At 46.8% G+C, this 20,201-nt stretch overlaps 3 protein-coding genes across 9 annotated transcripts in view; 1 reads left to right on the top strand and 2 right to left on the bottom strand.

Moving 5' to 3' along the window:
- RRP12 (ribosomal RNA processing 12 homolog) overlaps positions 1–191 on the bottom strand; it is a 69,059-nt gene extending 68,868 nt beyond the window's left edge. Inside the window, exon 1 of one of the 3 annotated variants that reach the window (XM_055352632.2) lies at positions 59–191. The gene's annotated coding sequence lies outside the window, so the exon portion shown is untranslated. The remainder of the gene's footprint in view (positions 1–58) is intronic. The other 2 variants (XM_055352633.2, XM_063710347.1) reach the window with 2 other exon arrangements.
- On the top strand, positions 109–7,508 carry PGAM1 (phosphoglycerate mutase 1). Of its 2 annotated transcripts, none has more exons than XM_031015001.3 (4): positions 109–482; positions 4,450–4,724; positions 5,026–5,206; positions 6,429–7,508. In XM_031015001.3, the coding sequence occupies exons 1-4, from the start codon at positions 344–346 to the stop codon at positions 6,596–6,598; spliced, it is 765 nt and encodes a 254-aa protein (XP_030870861.1). In that variant the 5' UTR covers positions 109–343; the 3' UTR covers positions 6,599–7,508. The 2 variants fall into 2 exon arrangements, with proteins under 2 accessions (XP_030870861.1, XP_004049944.1); XM_004049896.5 differs by lacking the exon at positions 109–482 and adding an exon at positions 1,782–1,962.
- On the bottom strand, positions 6,894–20,167 carry EXOSC1 (exosome component 1). 4 transcript variants are annotated; one of them, XM_031015002.3, is made up of 8 exons: positions 20,024–20,167; positions 19,801–19,916; positions 17,318–17,392; positions 15,245–15,333; positions 12,751–12,784; positions 11,779–11,829; positions 11,265–11,349; positions 6,894–10,627 (listed from the first exon to the last, which is right to left on the bottom strand). In XM_031015002.3, exons 1-8 carry the CDS (start codon positions 20,100–20,102, stop codon positions 10,521–10,523), a joined length of 636 nt encoding a protein of 211 aa, XP_030870862.2. In that variant the 5' UTR covers positions 20,103–20,167; the 3' UTR covers positions 6,894–10,520. The 4 variants fall into 4 exon arrangements, with proteins under 4 accessions (XP_030870862.2, XP_018890068.2, XP_030870865.1 ...); XM_019034523.3 differs by lacking the exon at positions 17,318–17,392; XM_031015005.3 differs by lacking the exon at positions 20,024–20,167 and having other exon boundaries at positions 12,744–12,784; positions 19,801–19,864.
- Between the last annotated feature and the right edge of the window lie 34 nt (positions 20,168–20,201).

Below are 20,201 nucleotides of genomic sequence, written 5' to 3' on the forward strand. Positions count from 1 at the left end.
CCCTCCGCCCTCCGCCCTCCGCCCTCCGCCCTCCGCCCTCCGCCCTCCGCGTGCTTACGTGCGCTCCGTGACTGCGGCGACTGACGCGGGACTGGAGAGGCAGGACGCATGCGCTCTGCCGTGCCGGAGCGCGCCCCCTCCCGTCGGGGGCCGCAGCACCAGGATGCGGCGCATGCGCACACCTGGAGGGCGGAGAGCGGTCCAGAGCGAGTGGAAAGATTTGGGCGAGAACTTGCGCGGGAGCCCGACTGTGCGGTGCGAGCGCGCAGGCGCGGCCGACGGGGCGGGCTGCTACTCCGGAATCTGCTAATCCCAGTCGGTGCCGCATCCCCAGCCCGCCGCCATGGCCGCCTACAAACTGGTGCTGATCCGGCACGGCGAGAGCGCATGGAACCTGGAGAACCGCTTCAGCGGCTGGTACGACGCCGACCTGAGCCCGGCGGGCCACGAGGAGGCGAAGCGCGGCGGGCAGGCGCTACGAGGTGCGGAGGGGCCGGGTGGGGGCTGCGAAGGGCCGGGTGTCCGGCCTCGGAGGCCGCCTGGCTGGCGTCTGCACCCTCCCGGAGAGGGCCGGCACCTTGGGCAGCATCTCTCTTAACAGTTTAGTGTGTAGTTGAGAAGATGAGTGCAGAGGGTAGAGTCTACTTGTTCAAGGTCACACCGTGGAGCATGAGGGGCTGTGCCGGGGGAGGACCCAGGGCGGTCGCCCCGCAACCCTTTGCGCTCCCCACGACACCACTTAGCAGTTTTCCTTTTCTAGTCTGAATATTTAATATGTCGGGGACAGGCCGGGCGTGGTGGCTCACGCCTGTAATCCCAGCATGTTGGGAGGCCGAGGCGGGTGGATCACTTGCGGTTAGGATGTTCGAGACCAGCCTTATCAACGTGGTGAAACCCCGTCTCTATTGAAAATACAAAATTAGCCGGGCGTGGTGGCGCACGCCTGTAATCCCGGCTAGTCGGGAGGCTGAGGCAGGAGAATCGCTTGAACCCGGGAGGCGGAGGTTGCAATGAGCCGAGATCGCGCCATTGCACTCCGGCCTGGGCAACAAGAGCGAAACTCTGTCCAGAAAAAATAAAAATAATAATAAGTCGTGGACGGTTTGCCCTAATGGAACCATCTACGGCGGCCAGGTCTTTTTCAGGTTCCCTTAGCGCCGGAAGCGGTTGGTACAGTCTGGTGCTCCTGGAGGACGCCGTGTGCCTTAAAGCAGCTGTAACCAAGGCCTCTCAAGAGGCGGCTACGGATCCTAGCGGATCGACACGCCACACAGCCTCGTCCCCAGCAGTAGGTGGAGGCCCTGGGGGTGCCTAACAAGCCTCAGAACACCAAGAAATCTGCGTGGTTGTGCAGGTCTTTGCTGTTTAGTAGCATTCCACAAATAGTGTGTCCAAAACGCATCTGTAGATGTAACTTGAGTGAATGAATGAATGATTCGAGTTGCTCCTTCTACCCAATAAAGTAGATAAGATTTTATCTTTCTCATCTTTCCAAGGCCCCTTTATAGTTGGGAAAAGTGAGTATTTGGAAAGATGACTTGTCCAAGGTCATATCTGATTCCTAGTCCAGTGTCATCGCCCTAGTCCTGGGTGAAGTAACAGGTAGGTGTGAGGAACTGGTAGGCTTTTGGCTAAGGACGCTGGGCAAAGGTGGAAGTGGCTGTGAGATAATGCTTGCCTATCCAGGCTTGCTCCCGCCCCAGTCTGCTCTTTGTGGTGTTGGAATGCTAATAAGGAAGCATTCCCTGCTGCCGGCACGGCCAAGAATCCCTGGACTGAAGAGGTGCTTCCGCTGATGATAGAGGCAGATCCTCCTTTGCTCCCTTCTAACCTCTGGACAAAGAAGCAGCCATTCACAAGGGTCATTGATGAGGCACAGGTATTTGGCCTCAGATTGCTCTCCTAGCTTCTTGCCTTCACTGTACCATCCTTCTCAAATGAAGCAAAACGCGGGACAGTCTGGTAAATGTAAACCTCTGCGGGGTGGGGTGGGCAGGGGAGTGAATGTTTGAGATGGCCTGGTGTGACCTCATCTTTTAGGAGAGGCTGGGAAACGGAAAGTGCTGGTAAAGGAGGCCATTTTCTTTAGCTCTGTGGCAGGAAGAACTGTATCAGTCCGTGGTAGTTTCCCAATGACTAGTCCACGTTAAACCATGTTGTCTCTATTTGAGACTAATCAAATAGTTAAACTTGTAATCTCTGTAAAATAACAGATCCTATTTCAGTTTTAAAATAAATGTTAGCATTAAATTAAAAATTTAACAGTACAGAAAATGAAAAGATTTAACAGTTTAAAAGGTCGAATACATATATATAAATAATTCCTCAGTGCTTTAAGTGATAGGGTTTGTACAGCCTTGAATCTGATTTCTGGAGGAAGCTAGTGAGAACTGAGTTTCCCCATGCATCCTTACTGCTAAGAGAGGGATGGCCTGGGGGAGGATGGAGTCCACACCACACTGTCCACTCCTACCCCTGTGAGTGCCCCTGGCTATGTTTTAGTTTGATGGGCAACTTAAAGGAAGAGGCTTTATGCTCTGATTCTTCAGGTTCTCTGTTAAGAATCCTAAGCGGAACTTATTTTCTCCTTGAGGACCTATTTATGTGTCCAAAGTGAGCCGCCTCATTGCAAGTGGAAATAATTGCAGTGAAATAGCCTGAAGCTCTCCAGTATGGGGGCTGAGGCTTGCACTGTGGGTATTCACTTCCGGGTGACTCAGCCTTTTGTTGGGGAGCCGTTCCATTCCTTACAGTTAGGAAGGCGACAGTGAGTGAGTCTACTAGGACTTGTCTGGCGGCTCAGTGATGAGACCTGTTTTTTCTCTTGTGGGTGGTGTGAGTTTTCCTGGTGATTAGTTCTCCCCAGCCCTCACTCAGTAAGAATGAGTTCTTCTTGGTCTCATTCTCATTTGAATGACTGGCAGAAAAATTCACTTCATGTTTTATTAATTACTGTTGCTAACCCCAGTATGAAGCAATATCCAGGCAAGTTTGTGCTGAATTTCTAAGAGGGCCTTCTAGCCTAATGGAGAAAAACAGGAATGTTTTCTTGGTCATCAAGGAAAGGGCTATCTCCCCATTATGGTGGGAGGGTGAATAATCTTTAATGAAACAAAATCAATAAGACTGATTTCCTTTTTTTTTTTTTTTTTTTTTTTTTTTTTTTGCGTGCGACAGAGTCTCGCTCTGTCGCCCAGGCTGGAGTGCAGTGGCGTGATCTCAGCTCACTGCAAGCTCCGCCTCCCGGATTCACGCCATTCTCCTGCCTCAGCCTCCTGAGTAGCTGGGACTACAGGCGCCTGCCACCATGCCCGGCTAATTTTTTTGTATTTTTAGTAGAGATGGGGTTTCACCATGTTAGCCACGATGGTCTCAATCTCCTGACCTTGTGATCTGCCCACCTCGGCCTCCCAAAGTGCTGGGATTACAGACGTGAGCCACCGTGCCGGGCCAAGACTGATTTCTTGGAACCTATTCATTGGGCCAACGTAACTCTTGCCACAGTAACTACTGTGTATGGAAGACAGATTCATTGATGAATCAGATAGTGCACAGCACTGGGTCTTTCTTTAGTGAGTGGCTTCTCCTAAACTTGGTTTAACATTTAAGTAGGTATACTCTGAGGGTACTTGGTATTAGGCTGGAACTTTGTGACTACAGTAGAGAGAAACCATGGATTAGAGTTTGTGATGTGATTTCCATACTCCACAGTGAATACAATTTCATACAACGGACAAATACAATTGCAAACAAATACAAAAACAAAATAAAATTTCATACAACAAACTGAAGTTTTATCAGTACAGGAAGAGCTCTTCCTGTGTCCTGATTGGGATTTAAATCCTAATTTTCTTACTTCAGAGTTCTAGTAAAATATCTATTATAAGTGACAATTCCCAGTCTGGGCAACATGGTGAAACCTTGTCTCTACTAAAAATACAAAAATTAGCTGGATATGGTGGTGTGCGACTGTATCCTCAGCTTACTTGGGAGGCTGAGGAGAATTGCTTGAACCCGGGAGGCGGAGGTTGCAGTGAGCCGAGACCACGCCACTGCACTCCAGCCTGGGTGACCTTCCTTCTCCAGTGAATGACCTTCACTTACTTGAGACTCCGTCTCAAAAAAAAAAAAAAGAAAGAAAAAGTGACAGTTCTAACTGAAATGCAAACATCAGGATCCTTGGGAGTTAGGAAAATGGGGATAGCTAGAGATGGTGGTGAAAAGTTGGATTCTGGAGTCCCACAGCATGGGTTTTAATCTAGGTTTTAACCCACATAATAGCTGTGACCTTGGATAGATTGCAAGGATAAACAAAACAGTTGGCCAAATATTTTCTTTTTTTGGCCAAATATTGTCATTTGGACTCCTTGTACAGGAGATTGATACGGAAGAACATTTTGGCTCAGAGTAGACCTGGTTAGCTTACCACTTTGGACTTCTGATTTCCAGATGCTGGCTATGAGTTTGACATCTGCTTCACCTCAGTGCAGAAGAGAGCGATCCGGACCCTCTGGACAGTGCTAGATGCCATTGATCAGATGTGGCTGCCAGTGGTGAGGACTTGGCGCCTCAATGAGCGGCACTATGGGGGTCTAACCGGTCTCAATAAAGCCGAAACTGCTGCAAAGCATGGTGAGGCCCAGGTGAAGATCTGGAGGCGCTCCTATGATGTCCCACCACCGCCGATGGAGCCCGACCATCCTTTCTACAGCAACATCAGTAAGGTATGGACAAACAGAGGTTTGGTCACTCCGCCCAGGATCAGGGGCTTTTAGTAGTGTCTGCCTAATCTCACTGAACTTATAATTCATGATAAAATAGTTAATTGTAATCCTTCCTTCTCCAGTGAATGACCTTCACTTACTAGAAGATATGGTTGATAGTTTACTATCTCCTTTTTTGTGTTTCCATAGTCAGATTTTATAAAACCCTGTGAATGTGAATGGGCCAAAATCGATACATCATGAAGTCTTTTAACAGATGTAACTGTTAATAAGTGGTGAACTTGGATTCTTTATTGCTTAGGATCGCAGGTATGCAGACCTCACAGAAGATCAGCTACCCTCCTGTGAGAGTCTGAAGGATACTATTGCCAGAGCTCTGCCCTTCTGGAATGAAGAAATAGTTCCCCAGATCAAGGAGGGGAAACGTGTACTGATTGCAGCCCATGGCAACAGCCTCCGGGGCATTGTCAAGCATCTGGAGGGTATGTATGTTTTTTCAGAGGTGCCCTCAAGGAAGGATAAAGCAGAACTGCCACAAATCAGGGACTTGGTAAAAAGGAGTCTAGGGAAGGGCTGGACATGTTAACAGCTTTAGAGATGGTCTAGATTGACTTCTAGTGAAAAAACACCCTCAACCCTTGTTTCTCAAAATGTGATCTGCAGAATAGTGACAGCTGGACCCCCTGGGAGCTTGTTATACATGCAGAACCTCAGGTCTCACTCCAGACCTGTTTCAGAATCGGCATCTATTCCCCAGGTGATTTGGATACACATTAAAGATTGAGAAGCTCACCTCTAGATTGGTATTGTCAAATGAAACTGCTAGTGAAAATCCTCCTTAGCTGGCCAAGCACAGTGGCTCATGCCTGTAATTGCAACACTGTGGGAGGCCAAGGCAGGAGGACCACTTGAGGCCAGGAGTTTGAGACAGCCTGGGCAACATAGTAAGACTGCATCTCTACAAAATTTTAAAAGGCCAAGCACAGTGGTTCATGCCTGTACTATCAGCACCTTGGGAGGCCAGGAGTTCAAAACCAGCCTGAGCAGCAAAGCAAGACCTTGTCTGTACAAAAGAAAAATGAAAAATTAGCTTGATGTGGTGATGCTCACCTGTAGTCCCAGCTACTCAGGAGGCTGAGACGGGAGATCGCTTGAGCCCAGCAGTTTGAGGTTATAGTGAGGTATGATTGTGCCACTACATTCTAGCCTGGGTGAGAGAGTAAGACCTTGTCTCTTAAAAAAAAAAAAAAAGGAAAACAAATATATATAAAAGAAAAAATTCTCCTTAGTCACAACCAGGCACAACTTTACACATGAATCTCAATTTGCATCTTCATCCCCGAGGGCCTAGAAGCCCACGTGTGCTGATTTTTGGTTGGATGGGCTGTACAGGGTATTTGAGATGTGTACAGTCTTGCTTCACTGTGGGCTTCTAGATCCCACTTTGGTAGAGATATCTGGCCATATACCTTGCTGTAGTTTGTTGGTGGTCTATCTTGTATACCTTTTCTTGCTTTTCAGTTTAATGGCTGAGAAATAAGTATGGTGGGGGCCATTCCCTGGGTTTAGAACTACTATAAAGATCAGAAAGGGTGTCTTATTTTAATTTCTGTCAAAGTCCTTTATCACCTGGAGGACAAAGTAAATCTGGAGGGGTGATGTGGATTTATGTCTTGTGTGGCTGATGATGGTGGATGTTTTCAGGTCTCTCTGAAGAGGCTATCATGGAGCTGAACCTGCCGACTGGTATTCCCATTGTCTATGAATTGGACAAGAACTTGAAGCCTATCAAGCCCATGCAGTTTCTGGGGGATGAAGAGACGGTGCGCAAAGCCATGGAAGCTGTGGCTGCCCAGGGCAAGGCCAAGAAGTGAAGGCCGGCGGGGAGGATACTGTCCCCAGGAGCACCCTCCCTGCCCGTCTTGTCCCTCTGCCCCTCCCACCTGCACATGTCACACTGACCACATCTGTAGACATCTTGAGTTGTAGCTGCAGATGGGGACCAGTGGCTCCCATTTTCATTTTAGCCATTTTGTCGCCTGCACCCACTCCCTTCATACAATCTAGTCAGAATAGCAGTTCTAGAGCACAGGTTCTCAGTCTAAGCTATGGAAAAGGTCCCCTTATCCAACAGAGTTTAAAAGTAGTGACTTGGGTTTTTGCGAGTGCTTTGTTTACTAAGGACTTTGGGGAGGAACCATGCTAAGCCATGACCAGTGAGAAGCAACAGAGCCTGTCTGTCCCCATGAGCGGAGTCTGTCCTCTGCAGTCAGGCCACTGCCCACTGCCTGGGGGCTCTAGTCATTCCAGTGGAAGACGAATGTAACCTGCGTGGTGATGTGACAACTGTTTACTCCCTGACCCCAGAGGATCTGGCTCTAGGTTGGGATCAATCCTGAATTTCGTTATGTGTTAATTTACTTTTATTAAAAAAGTATAGTATATATAAATAATACAAAACAATACCCCTTCTGGGGTTTCTTGTGGCGGTTGAAATAGTCCCACATGTGGTCATCAGAAAATAAGCCATTTCTCATACCAATATAGGATCAGCTCCTTGACCTCTGAGGGGCAGGAGTGCTTCCTGGTGTGTGTATTAGAATCCCTTCCTGCCTTGTTTCATGGCAGTGAAATGCCTCTTGGTCCTGTCCAAGTGTGTCTTTCACTGATTTCTGAATCATGTTCTAGTTGCTTGACCCTGCCACATGGGTCCAGTGTTCATCTGAGCATAACTGTACTAAATCCTTTTTCCAGATCAGTATAATAAAGGAGTGATGTGCAATAGCTTCTTGTGTGATGTGGAAGACCTTATCTGAGGAAACCTTAGCATTTAACTTGAAATGTCTCTCACTGCCCTAGTCCTTGTGTGGCAGTTTGTTTTAGGACATCCAGTCACAACTTTACACGGTTGGTCAAAAAATGATGCATCTCCTTGGGGTTTTCACGTCAGCGTGGTGAGCTGAGGTGGTGGTGGGAGGCCCTCCTGGCCAAGCCCTCCATTCACGTTGCCCCCTGCAGCTCTTGCTTGGTGCTCCCGATTGGAAAGTCACATTCTGAACTCCATTATATCCTCTTTAGAGTAAGTAAAGTCTGCCTTTTTTTTTTCTTTTTGAGACAGCCTCGCTCCGTCGCCCAGGCTTGAGTGCAGTGGCATGATCTCAGCTCACTGCAGCCTCCCCCTCCTGGGTTCAAGCAAGCCTCCCGCCTCAGCCTCCTGAGTAGCTGGGACCACAGGCATGTGCCACCATGCTTGCTTAATTTCTGTATTTTTAGTAGAGACGGGGTTTTGCCAAGTTGCCCAGGCTGGTCTCGAGCCAGTTTTGGCCTCCCAAAGTGCCGGGATTACAGGTGTGAGCCACCGTGCAGGCCTCAGAATTTTTTTTTTTTAACTGTTGTTACCAACTTGTAAACTTATACTAAAGATGATCTCAAAAAGTGACTTAGTGCAGTGGAAAGGAGTATAATTACATTTTAAACACAATTGCCTTCTCCTTTGAAAAGATCACTGGAATACAAGAAATCCCATAAAGCTGGAGAAAGAACATTCCCTTTCCCTTCTGGTAGGAACAAGTAACACCCTCCATCTGTTGAGCTCCTAATGAAGTTCCTCTGTGCCACCCACTGGATGAGGGATATTACATATGTTAGCTCTCATCTTAACCCATGAAAGGGCTGGTAACTCCTGTTTACAGAAGAGGAAACAGTCCCAAAGAAACGTGTAAAAAGCACCAAATATCACACCACTTGGTACTGGGGCTGGGATGGATATTACTAGTGCAAACAAATGAAGGTTCTTACCCAAAGATTTAAATACTTTCAAGCATCTTGCTTTTCAAGTTTAGATTTTCATTTGACCTACACAATAACTGAGTAATTTCAGTCTCCAAGAGCCTGGTGGGATGTTATTTTCCTAACCTGTGCAGAATTCTAGATCAGAAGTTGGTAATTTTGGCCAGCACAGTGGTACACACATGTAATCCCAGCACTTTGGGAGGCTGAGGAAGGAGGATCACTTGAGGCCAGGAATTCGAGACTGGCCTAGGCAACATAGCAAGACCTGGTCTCTACAAGAAAAATTAGCCAGGCATGGTGGTACGTGCCTGTAGTCCCAGCTACTCGGGATTGATGTGGGGGAATCACCTGAGCCCAGGAGTTTGAGGCTACAGTGAGCTATGACTGCACCACTGCACTCCATCCTGGGTGACATTTTGAGGCCCTGTCTCTTTAAAAATTGCATGTACAAAACAAAACAAAAAACCCAAGGCCAGGCATGGTGGCTGATGCCTATAAGCCCAGCACTTTGGGAGGCCAGCACTTTGGGAGGCCAAGGCAGGCGGATCACCTGAGGTCAGGAGTTCAAGACCAGCCTGGCCGACATGGTGAAACCTCATCTCTACCAAAGGTTAGCTGGGCGTGGTGGCGCATGCCTGCAGTCCCAGCTACTGGGAAGGTGGAGGCTGCAGTGAGTTGAGATCGCGTCACTGCACTCCAGCCTAGGTGACAGCGAGACTCTGTCTCAAAAAAAAAACAAGAATAAAAACAAAAACCTGGATGTGGATCTACAATGATCTCAATCTCTAAAATTTTCAACTATAGAAACCCTAATATTCAAGGTTAGGAAGTAGAGGATAGAAACTAAGGTGGGCTGATTCTAAAGCTCACATTACGCACGGTCACTAAATACTGAAGACACAGGCTTCCTGAATAACATCTCAAGAAGTGACATCTCAGACTCATTTCATCAGCAACCTCTCCATGCTTAACTCTCATCCCTTCCTCATCCCCAAACTTATGCCTTCATTTCTGCTTCTGCATTTAGCCTGGGCTTGTCTCTCTGCCTTGAATATCTTCACTTACTTTTATGTTCTTTAATTTATTTTGATCTCACGTCACTAATCCTTTCCTGGCCACCTCATATGACAGTACTCTGTCCCACTTTTCAATTCAGATTTAACATTTCCCGGAGTACCCACTATATCAGTGATGTGTATCAAATACTTTTAGACATGTTATTTATTTATTTATTTTGAGACAGAGTCTCGCTCTGTTGTCCAGGCTGGAGTGCAGTGGTGCAATCTCGGTTCACTACAACCTCTGCCTCCAGGGTTCAAGCGATCTTCCTGCCTCAGCTTCCTGAGTAGTTGGGATTACAGGCATGTGCCATCACGCCCGGCTAATTTTTGTATTTTTAGTAGAGATGGGGTTTCACCATGTTGGCCAGGCTGGTCTCAAACTCCTGACTTCAACCCAACTCGGCCTCCCAAAGTGCTGGGATTTACAAACATGAGCCACCATGCCTGCCTCACATGCCATCTGTATCACCACACGTGTCCTCAAATTTTCATTAAACCACAATGTACCTAAATGAAGGGGATGTATGTAAAGCACTTGACTCAGTGCCTAGCACAGTAAGTACTCAATAAGCAGAAGTACTGAAATGTCCTGACACCATTTAGATGTCTTTCTCTGCTTAAGACAACAGACTCTATAACATCCTTTTAGTAAAAAAGTTTTATCATAGCAAAAAATATGTATTTATAAGGACTGTCAGGAGGGATAGGCTATTTCCAATATCACAGTTTTGTTTGTTGGTGCCTTGAAAAGATAAGATTTATTACTCAAGAGAATGAAATCCACTGATAGGTTCACAGAAACACGTTCCATCTACAGCGTAAACTGGAAGATTTTTCTGGAAGTGGCTGTTGGCCGACGCCAGGTGTTTGAATAAAGACAGCAGCATCTTGGTGTTATACTCAGGAACAGCTTACCCCCTTCCATAGGGTAAAAAGTGGCTTCTTAGGTCTGCAAGAATTCGGGTTGTACTCGGGCTACTTTCCGGAATTCTTTAGTGTGGGTCTTAGGGCACTGCATCTCACACCAGCTGATGGGAACCATCTGGATACCTGGAAGGGAAAAGCTGGTGGTGGAGCCCAGACCCCAAAGATTTGCCTGCGACTCCTCTTTTATGCTGGGTATGAAGCTGAAGTGCCACCCAGCTTCCTACTGAACCTCAACTCATAAAGAAAAAACTTTGTTCATTCTACTGACTTATGAAGTGAGTCCCGTTTCCTTGGATTTATATAAGGAGAATCAGGCTGGGCGTGGTGGCTCACACCTATAATCCCAGCACTTTGGGAGGCCAAGGCAGGCAGATCATTTGAGGCCAGGAGTTTGAGACCAGCCTGGCCAACATGGCGAAACCCCGTCTCTACTAAAAAATACAAAAATTAGCTAGGTGTGGTGGCGTGTGTCTGTAATCCCAGCTACTTGGGTGACAAGAATTGCTTGAACCAAGGAGGTGGAGGCTGTGGTGAGTGGAGATGGCACCACTGCACTCCAGCCTCGACAGAGTGAGACCCTGTCTCAAACAATCACCACCACCAGCACCAAGCAAAAAAGAAAAAAATAATCATTCTAATCTCAGAAGGAAATATCTATAGCCATACTGCTTCCCAGATAAGGGAAACCAGGAAAAACAATGGATTTATCCCAAACCATAGATCCAGGGAAAGTAAGGATGTGGAAACAAGGCCATCTCACCTGACTCACTGTGGGCTACCACCACTCCCAGCTCGTTCTCGGCGGTGGTTAGCAGGTAGTTGGACTGTGCATCACCTAAGGAGATCTAGTCACATAACACCGGTGAAGGAAAATGAGGAGTTAGAAGTCTTCCCCCACCTTAGCCACCTGAGTTGTTTTTCTACCTTTTTTTTTTTTTTTGAGATGGAGCCTTGCTCCGTTAACCAGGCTGGAGTGCGGTGGCGTGATCTCAGTTCACTGCAACCTCTGCCTCACGGGTTCAAGCGGTTCTCCTGCCTCAGCTTCCCGAATAGCTGGGATTACAGGCATGTGCCACCACGCCCAGCTAATTTTTGTATTTTTAGTAGAGACAGGGTTTCACCATGTTGGCCAGGCTGGTCTCGAACTCCTGACCTCAGGTGATCCACCCGCCCTGGCCTCCGAAAGTGCTGGGATTACAGGCATGAGCCACCACACCCGGCCTCCTTCTCTTCTTTTGACAAAGGACCGGAAGTCTGCTGGGAATAAAGGATACCACTTTGGCCAAGACAATGTCACCTGGGCGGAAACTCTTATAAATTTCAACCTGTAAAGAAAGAACAGGAATGTTAAGTGAAAGCTCTAGACTGGGTCTATATGAAACTGTGAACGCTTCTGGTAAAGCCAATCTACTTTCTAATCCTGGAGGGTAGAAATCATCATTACTCATGTCAAGTCAAGAACTTTTAATTGCTTCTACAGTATTATCATACAAATGAAAATTTTTTTTTTTTTTGAGATGGAGTCTCGCTCTGTCGCCCACACTGGAGTGCAGTGGTGCGATCTCGGCTCACTGCAACCTCTGCCTCCCGGGTTCAAGCGATTCTCCTGCCTCAGCCTCCTGAGTAGCTGGGATTATAGGTGCGTGGCACGACACTGGCTAGTTTTTGTATTTTTAGTAGAGACGGGGTTTCACCATGTTGGTCAGGCTGGTCTTGAACTCCTGACCTTGTGATCCGCCCACCTTGGCCTCCCAAAGAGCTGGGATTACAGGTGTGATCCACTGCACCCGGCCCTTTTTTGTTTTTTTTTAAGAGGTGGGATCCCACTGTGTCACCCAGGCTGGAGTGCAGTGATGCAATGGTAGCTCACTGCAGCCTTGGACTGCTGGACCAAGGGATCCTCCTGCCTCAGCCTCCCAAGTAGCTAGGACTACAGGTGCGTGCCACCACTTAACCTCAAACTCCTGGGCTCAAGCAATCCTCCAGCCACATCCTCTCAAGCAGCTGGGACTACAGGCATGAGCCACCATGCCTGGCCAATTTTTGAATTTTTAAAATTTTTGTAGAGACAGGGTCTTGCTATGTTGCCAGGGCTGGTCTTGAAGTCCTGGACTCAAGTGATCCTCCCGCCTCAGCCTCCCAAAGTACTGGGATTACGGGTGTGTGCGACCATGCCTGGCCTGAGATAATACTTTTAAGGGATTGAGATTCGTAAAGCCATTAAAAAAAAAGAACCAACCAACAACCTTGTCTTTTTCAGTTGCTCGGACATCTTCCTTGCTATAAAAAAAGAATTAACAGAAAGATTAATTACCTGTGAGAAAGAATTTTTTTTTTTTTTTTTTTTTTTTTTTTGAGACAGAGTCTCCCTCTGTCACCCAGGCTGGAGTACAGTGGCGCAATTTTGCTCACTGCAACCTCCGCCTCCTCGGTTCAAGCAATTCTCGTGCCTCAGCCTCTCAAGCAGCTGGAATTACAGGCATGTCTGCCATGCCCAGCTAGTTTTTTGTATTTTTAGTAGAGATGGGGTTTCACCATGTTGGCCAGGCTGGTCTTGAACTCCTGACCTCAGGTGATCCACCCGCCTCAGCTTCCCAAAGTGCTGGGATTACAGGCATGAGTCACCTTGCCCAGCCTGTGAGAAAGAATTATTCTGTAGATTCTTAGTAAATAAAGAGCTACAAGAACAGACAGAACAAGTTGTAAATGGGACACAGCTGCTACCCAGAGGAGCAGGGTGGAGAAGCATCCTCAGACCACATGGAGCAGCAGTATCAATACCTCTGATTAGATAAAGGCAGATCGGATTTGGCAAGAAAGGATAAGGAGTTTCGTTGCCTCAGGGCTTGAACAGAAGCACTATAGCAAGGGCCCCCAACTTCTGGTGGCCTGTGAGGAACCGGGCTGCATAGAAGGAAGTGAGTGGCAGGCAAGCTTCATCTGTATTTACAGCTGCTCCCCAATCGCATACATTACTGCCTGAGCTCCGCCTCCTGTCAGATCGAAGTGGGCATCAGATTCATAGAAGTATGAACCCTATTGTGAACTGCACATATGAGGGAGCTAGGTTGCCCACTCCTTATGAGAATCTAATGCCTGATGATCTGTCACTGTCTCCCATCACCCCCAGATGGGACCATCGAATTGCAGGGAAACAAACTCAGGGCTCCCGCTGATTCTATATTATAGTGAGTTGTATAATTATTTCATTATATATTACAGTGTAATAATAACAGAAATAAAGTGCACCATAAATGTAATGCACTTGAATCATTCTGCAACCACCCCCTCCATGGTCTGTGGAAAAACTGTCTTCCAAGAAACTGGTCCCTGGTGCCAAAAAGGTTGGGGACTGCTGCACTACAGAACCACATCAAATCCTGAGGCTGGAAAGGGCCTCAAAAGTTAGATTATCTGCCTGGCAAGAAATATTTGTCCTTTCTCAAGGAAGCCACACGAAATCACCATCTCACCCACAAATCTTTTCAATGTTTTATAACCTCTGAGTTCAATCTATATTAAATTTTAAAAAAAGTGCTTCCTAAAATGCCTTCTACTTTTTTTTTTTTTTTTTTTTTTTGAGACGGAGTTTCACTCTTGTTGCCCAGGCTGGAGTGCAATGGCACGACCTTGGCTCACCGCAACCTCCGCCTCCCAGGTTCAAGTGATTCTCCTGCCTCAGCCTCCCTAGTAGCTGGGATTATAGGCATGTGCCACCACGCCTGGCTAATTTTGTATTTTTAGTAGAGACGGTGTTTCTCCATGTTGGTCAGGCTGGTCTCGAACTCCCGACCTCAGGTGATCCGCCCGCCTCGGCCTCCCAAAGTGCTGGGATTACAGGCATGACCCACTGCGCCCAGCCTGCCTTCTACTTTGGTTTGAGTCATCCTGACACTGCTAAACTTCAGCTTCACTCAATTCTTTTTGCTTTACATTTTATTTATTTATTTGTTTTTTGAGACAGGGTCTCACTCTGTCGCCCAGGCTAGAGTGCAGTGGTGCAATCTCAGCTCACTGCAACCTCTGCCTCCTAGGCTCAAGTGATCTTCCTGCTTCAGCCTCACAAGTAGCTGGGACTACAGGCACGCACCACCATGCCCAGCTAATTTTTTTTTTTTCTTTTTAAAGATGGAGTCTCGCTCTGTCCCCCAGGCTGGAGTGCAGTGGCGCAATCTTGGCTCACTGCAACCTCTGCCTCCTGGGTTCAAGCGATTCTTTGGCTTCAGCCTCCTGAGCAGCTGGGATTACAGGCACATGCCAACATGTCCGGCTAGTTTTTGTATTTTTAGTAGAGACAGGGGTTTCACCATACTGACCAGGCTGGTCTCAAACCCCTGACTTTGTGATCCACCCACCTCAGCCTCCCAAAGTGCTAGGATTACAGGTGTGAGCCACTGTGCCTGGCTAATTTTTGTTATTTTTTACAGAGATGGGGTTTCAAACTCCGGATCTCAAGAGATCCACCCGCCTCAGCTTCTCAAAGTGCTAGGATAACAGGCGTGAGCCACTGCGCCCAGCCTTTGCTTTACTTTTAAACCCTCTCTCGTTAATATTTTCCTTTTGTCCTAGATCATCCATGTATTTTTTGGATACTACTAGGGGAGAATCAAAGCACAAAGAAGAAAGAAAAATGGGCAAGAGAAAAATAGGAATTGTAACTGTTGCTCAAAATTCTGGTGTCCTAGTCTATCCTAATCTTATTCCAGTTGCTAAGGTATATGTGAAAAGGATACTTCTTACCGGATAGTTCCTCGAAAAGAGTTCTTAAGTGGCATGGACCCCACATACAGGATGTGTACTTTGGCAAAGCGTGAATTGATGCTAGAGACCTGCGGAATAAAGAAAAGATCAGCATCAGAGTATAAGCAGTTGTCAGCTCAAGGAGGCAGCAATAAACTGGGGATTACTAGGACTTCAGTGCAAGCAACCCTACTAAGTAGAGAATTTAAGACAAGTTAACTCCTACTTCTCTCTGCGTAAGTGACACATGTAAAGAGGAATAAGAGCCACTCTGGCCACCTGGTAGAGTTACTATGGGAAACAAAGATGGTATGGGTTTTTTTTTTTTTTTTTTTTTGAGACGGAGTTTCACTCTTGTTGCCCAGGCTGGAGTGCAATGGCGCAATCTTGGCTCACCGCAACCTCCGCCTCCTGGGTTCAAATAATTCTCCTGCCTTAGCCTCCTGAATAGCTGGGATTACAGGCATGCACCACCATGCCCAGCTAATTTTGTATTTCTAGTAGAGACAGGGTTTCTCCATGTTGGTCAGGCTGGTCTTGAACACCTGATCTCAGGTGATTCGCCTGCTTCAGCCTCCCAAAGTGCTGGGATTACAGGTGTAAGCCACTGCACCTGGCTGGGTTTTTTTTTTTTTTTTTTTAAATCTTTTCACAACTTGCCCTTCAGAGAGGTATAGACTTTTTAAAGTATAAATGGCTAACAATTAAAAAAAAAAAAAAAAAAAAAAGAGGCTGGACACAGTGGCTCATGTCTGTAATCCCAGCACTTTGGGAGGCTGAGGTGGGCGCATCACTTGAGGTCAGAAGTTCAGGACCAGCCTGGCCAACATGGTAAAACCCCATCTGTACTAAAAATACAAAAATTAGCCAGGCGTGGCAGCACATGCCTATAATCCCAGCTACTCGGGAGACAGAGGCAGTAGAATTGCTTGAACCCAAGAGGCAGAGGCTGCAGTGAGCCGAGATCGTGCCACTGCACTCCAGCCTGGGTGACAGAGCAAGGCCCTGTCTCAAAAAAAAAAAAAAAAACAGGAATGGCAAAAAATAAAGTCTTTTGCTTCTCTGCAGAAAAAGAACTCAGCTTCAGATGTTCAAAAATAGGCGTCCTAATCATCCTCTGGCATCCCTGTTTCCCAGACACAGGTAGAACTATGTATTCAGGGAATCAGCTCAGTGAAGGAACTATGCATGCCTGAACTTGGCTGCCTTGATTATTATCCTAGAAATCTGTAAGCCAGCACAGTCCAGTAAAACTTTCTGTGATGACAGAAAAGTCATGTGCTGACCAGTATAGCAACCACTAGCCACAAGTGGCTATTGAGTACCTGAAATGTGGCTAATGTGACTAAGGAAATCAATTTTATTTTTTTCTTGAGAGACAGAGTCTTGCCCTGTTACCCAAGCTGAAGTGATCATGGCTCACTGTAGCCTCAACCCCCTGGGCCCAAGGGATCTTCCTGCTTCAGCCTCCCAAGTAGTTGGGACCACAGGCATGTGCTACCATGCCTGGCTAATTTTTTATTCTTCTTCTTTTTTTTTTGAGATGGAGTCTCACTCTGTTGCCCAGGCTGGACTGCTGTGATGCAGGCTCACTGCAACCTCCGCCTCCTGGGTTCAAGCACTTCTCCTGCCTCAGCCTCCCGAGTAGCTGGGATTACAGGCATGCACCACCACGCTAAGCTAATTTTTGTATTTTTAGTAGAGACAGGGTTTCACCATGTTGGCCATGATTGGCCAGGCTGGTCTTGAACTCCTGACCGCAGGTGATCTACCCACCTCGGCCTCCCAAAGTGCTAGGATTATAAGCATGAGCCACCATGCCCGGCAATTTTTGATTCTTTTTGTAGAGATGAGGTTTCACTATGTTTCCCAGGCTGGTCTTGAACCCTGGGCTGAAGCAATCCTCCTGCCTCGGCCTCTTAAAGTGCTAGAATTACCAGTGTGAGCCACTGTGCCCTGCCAGAAATAAATTTATGTAGGTTGTGGCTATCATACTGGACACTGCAGTTCTGGCATGGTCACGATTTCAGTATTGAATGGGCATTCTAAGCATGGAGGTCAGGACCAACTTACCTTACAGGTTACAATAGCTCCCACATCTGGCAGTAACTGGGACTCTGTTTCTCTCACTACAGACACCACTGGAAGCTACAGAGGGAACAACAAAAAACTGAAATGTCCTGGCTAACCCTTGGGTCAAGGCATTTGTGGCTTGAGAGTAATATAGGAATGTCTTGGTATAAAGGTGAGAGTTATTCATTTATAGCCCAGAGCAGAAGGCCTTAGAAATTTTAGGAAATAGGAGGACCAGGAGGCTACAGAATGCTGCTAGAAGACATAAATCTCTAAACTTCTTTTTTTGTTGTTGGAGACGGAGTCTTGCTCTGTCGCCCAGACTGGAGTGCAGTGGCACGATCTAGGCTCACTGCAAGGTCCGCCTCCCGGGTTCACGCCATTCTCCTGCCTCAGCCTCCCGAGTAGCTGGGACTACAGGCACCCGCCACCATGCCCAGCTACTTTTTTTTGTAGTAAATCTCTAAACTTCTAATAAGTTTTTTGGTGATTCTCTCAGAATTTCTTGGTATACAACTATATTGCCTATAATCATTGACAATGTTACTTTTTTTGGTTTTTCTTGAGATGGAGTTTCACACTTGTTGCCTAGGATGGAGTGCAAGGTTCACTGCAACCTCCACCTCCTGGGTTCAAGTGATTCTCCTGCCTCAGCCTCCCGAGTAGCTGGGATTACAGAAGCCTGTCACCATGCTCGGGTAATTTTTTGTATTTTTGTATTTTTAATAGAGATGGGGTTTCACCATGTTGGCCAGGCTGGTCTCGAACTCCTGACCTCAGGTGATCCACCCACCTTGGCTTCCCAAAGTGCTGGGATTACAGGTGTGAGCCACTGCGCCCTGCCGACAATTTTACTCTTTCCTCCAAAGTTATACTGCTTCCTTCTGTTTCTTATTTTATTGCACAGGCTGAAATTTCCACAAAAATGTTACATAATAGCGGCTATGCTTGTTTTCTTCTATTTTAAGTGAATACTTGCAGAGTTTTCTCTTTGAGCATGGTATTGGCTGTTGGTATAAGACAGATACTGTGAGCCTCATCTTTTATCAATCTCTCTGTTGCTCACGATGCTTCAGCTCTCCTGGCCTTCTTTCAGTTTCCCCAACTTACTAAATTCTTCCCACTTTCAGATCTCTCTTCAACCTATTCTTTCTGCCAGAACTGCACTCTCTCCACCCACCTGACTCTTACCTACTCTTTAGATGATTCAGCTTAAATGTCACTTCTGCTGACTAGGATGGGTTTGCCTGTTACATGTTCTCAAGGTGCCCTGTAATATTCTTTCAAAGCACCACCACATATGTAACCATATGCTCATTTGAGCATTTATTTGTTTACAATTTGTGTCTGTGTCCTTTGACAGCAGAAACCAAGTCAGCGCTGTGCCTGACACATGAAAATACTCAAGTGATATTTACGAAATGAACAAACTCAGGACTGTTAAGAACATTCCCAACAATGACTGAATAGAAAGCCCCTTGAATCAGACAGCTTAAGTTACTTACTCAAAGCAGAATCAAGGTCAAGTTAGCCAGAACGTAACTGTTCTAATTCTGAATCCTCTTTCTATTGTGCTCCTTCAAATATTGCTTATATGATCCTGAGCTAATCCTGGATCTATCTCTGAAACTAGAAAGGTAGGTATTACTCACACATTCAACATTTATTGAGGAGCTGCCTTGTGCTATATACTGATGGTATGGTGGTAGGGCCTGCTTTCACGGACTTAGATTTAAGCAGGGGAGAAGTCTAGTAGGAAACATATACCTGAATGTCTCATCATATGCTGACATAGTGCTTGGAAGAAAAGGAACAGAGTTTTTTGTGAGTCTTTAACAAAACAAACAAAAACAAAACACCCCACAAAACTCCTTTCCTCAATTAGTGGGTCCAGAAGGACTTCTCTGAGGTGATAGTAGAGAAGCTATCTAAAGGAGGTAGGAATTAAATAGGCCTAGGAAGATAGAAGCGTTCCAGATAGATGGCATGTTACAAAGGCTCTGTAGCAGGAGAAAGCTTGGCGCATTACCGACACTGAAAGAAGCTAGTATGTTACAAAAATTTTTTAAAGGGCAAGCAGAGACTGTGATTATAACTTTTAAAAACAGAAAAGACAGTATGACTAGATTGCGTCAGTGAGGTGGAGATAGTGGCGCTAGATAAAGTCGGAGAGGTAAGCAACATTCATACAGTATGCAACTCACTGCTGGGCTGAGCTGGGCTGGGATGGGATACTGAGTTCGCATCTGCTTTTGTCCCAACTTCCCTCCCCGAGGGTCAGCAGCACAACCAAGCGAGATCAACACAACTAGTGTGTGGTGGCTAAGTGCACCACAGCGGCGATACGGCTAGAAGAAACTAAGAGACCAACATTGTACCACTAAGGCACTAAAGACGCGTCCGCAGTGCCCATGACTAAGGACTGGAACTCAAGGGCAGCCTAAGGGAAAAACAGAGAGGAGATGGCATGCCGCTTCCTTTACCGCGCCATTCTCGCTGTTCTTCACCAGACAGCCGGCAAGCGACGAAAAGATGTAGCCGTGGCGGGTGTAGGTGCCGCTGCCCGGGCTGCCCTCCTCCAAGTTACACAGACGTTCGCCTGCAGAAAAAATGCTGCATCGGTTACGGGCCCCCAGAAGCTGTAGGCCGTTTAGCCTTCTTGCTTCAGCCCCTATCCAGGACTCTGTACGGGAAGCGCTCACTTACCGGGGATGCAGTATCTCACGGGTGGCGCCATGATTGCCGCTGTCCCAAAACCCGGATGAAAACGAAGTCGATTTCTCATTGGCCAAACCCAGGCACAGTTCCGCAGTAAGACACGTGTCAATTGGTATTCTTTATCCTTGCGAGTAAACTCCATTTCCCAGGTTACGCCGGGACAAAT

Source organism: Gorilla gorilla, chromosome 8 (assembly GCF_029281585.2).
Source record: "Gorilla gorilla gorilla isolate KB3781 chromosome 8, NHGRI_mGorGor1-v2.1_pri, whole genome shotgun sequence".
NCBI lineage: Eukaryota > Metazoa > Chordata > Mammalia > Primates > Hominidae > Gorilla > Gorilla gorilla.

Excerpts from the sequence above, each read along its gene's own strand:
- EXOSC1 (XM_031015002.3), bottom strand. The coding sequence starts at position 20,102 with ATGAGAAATCGACTTCGTTTTCATCCGGGTTTTGGGACAGCGGCAATC. Across the intron at positions 19,917-20,023 it reads CGTGAGATACTGCATCCCCG|GCGAACGTCTGTGTAACTTG; the intron begins GTAAGTGAGCGC and ends TTTTTTCTGCAG. Across the intron at positions 12,785-15,244 it reads TCTTTTCGAGGAACTATCCG|CAAGGAAGATGTCCGAGCAA; the intron begins GTAAGAAGTATC and ends CTTTTTTTATAG.
- PGAM1 (XM_031015001.3), top strand. The coding sequence starts at position 344 with ATGGCCGCCTACAAACTGGTGCTGATCCGGCACGGCGAGAGCGCATGG. Across the intron at positions 483-4,449 it reads CGGCGGGCAGGCGCTACGAG|ATGCTGGCTATGAGTTTGAC; the intron begins GTGCGGAGGGGC and ends TCTGATTTCCAG. Across the intron at positions 5,207-6,428 it reads CATTGTCAAGCATCTGGAGG|GTCTCTCTGAAGAGGCTATC; the intron begins GTATGTATGTTT and ends GGATGTTTTCAG.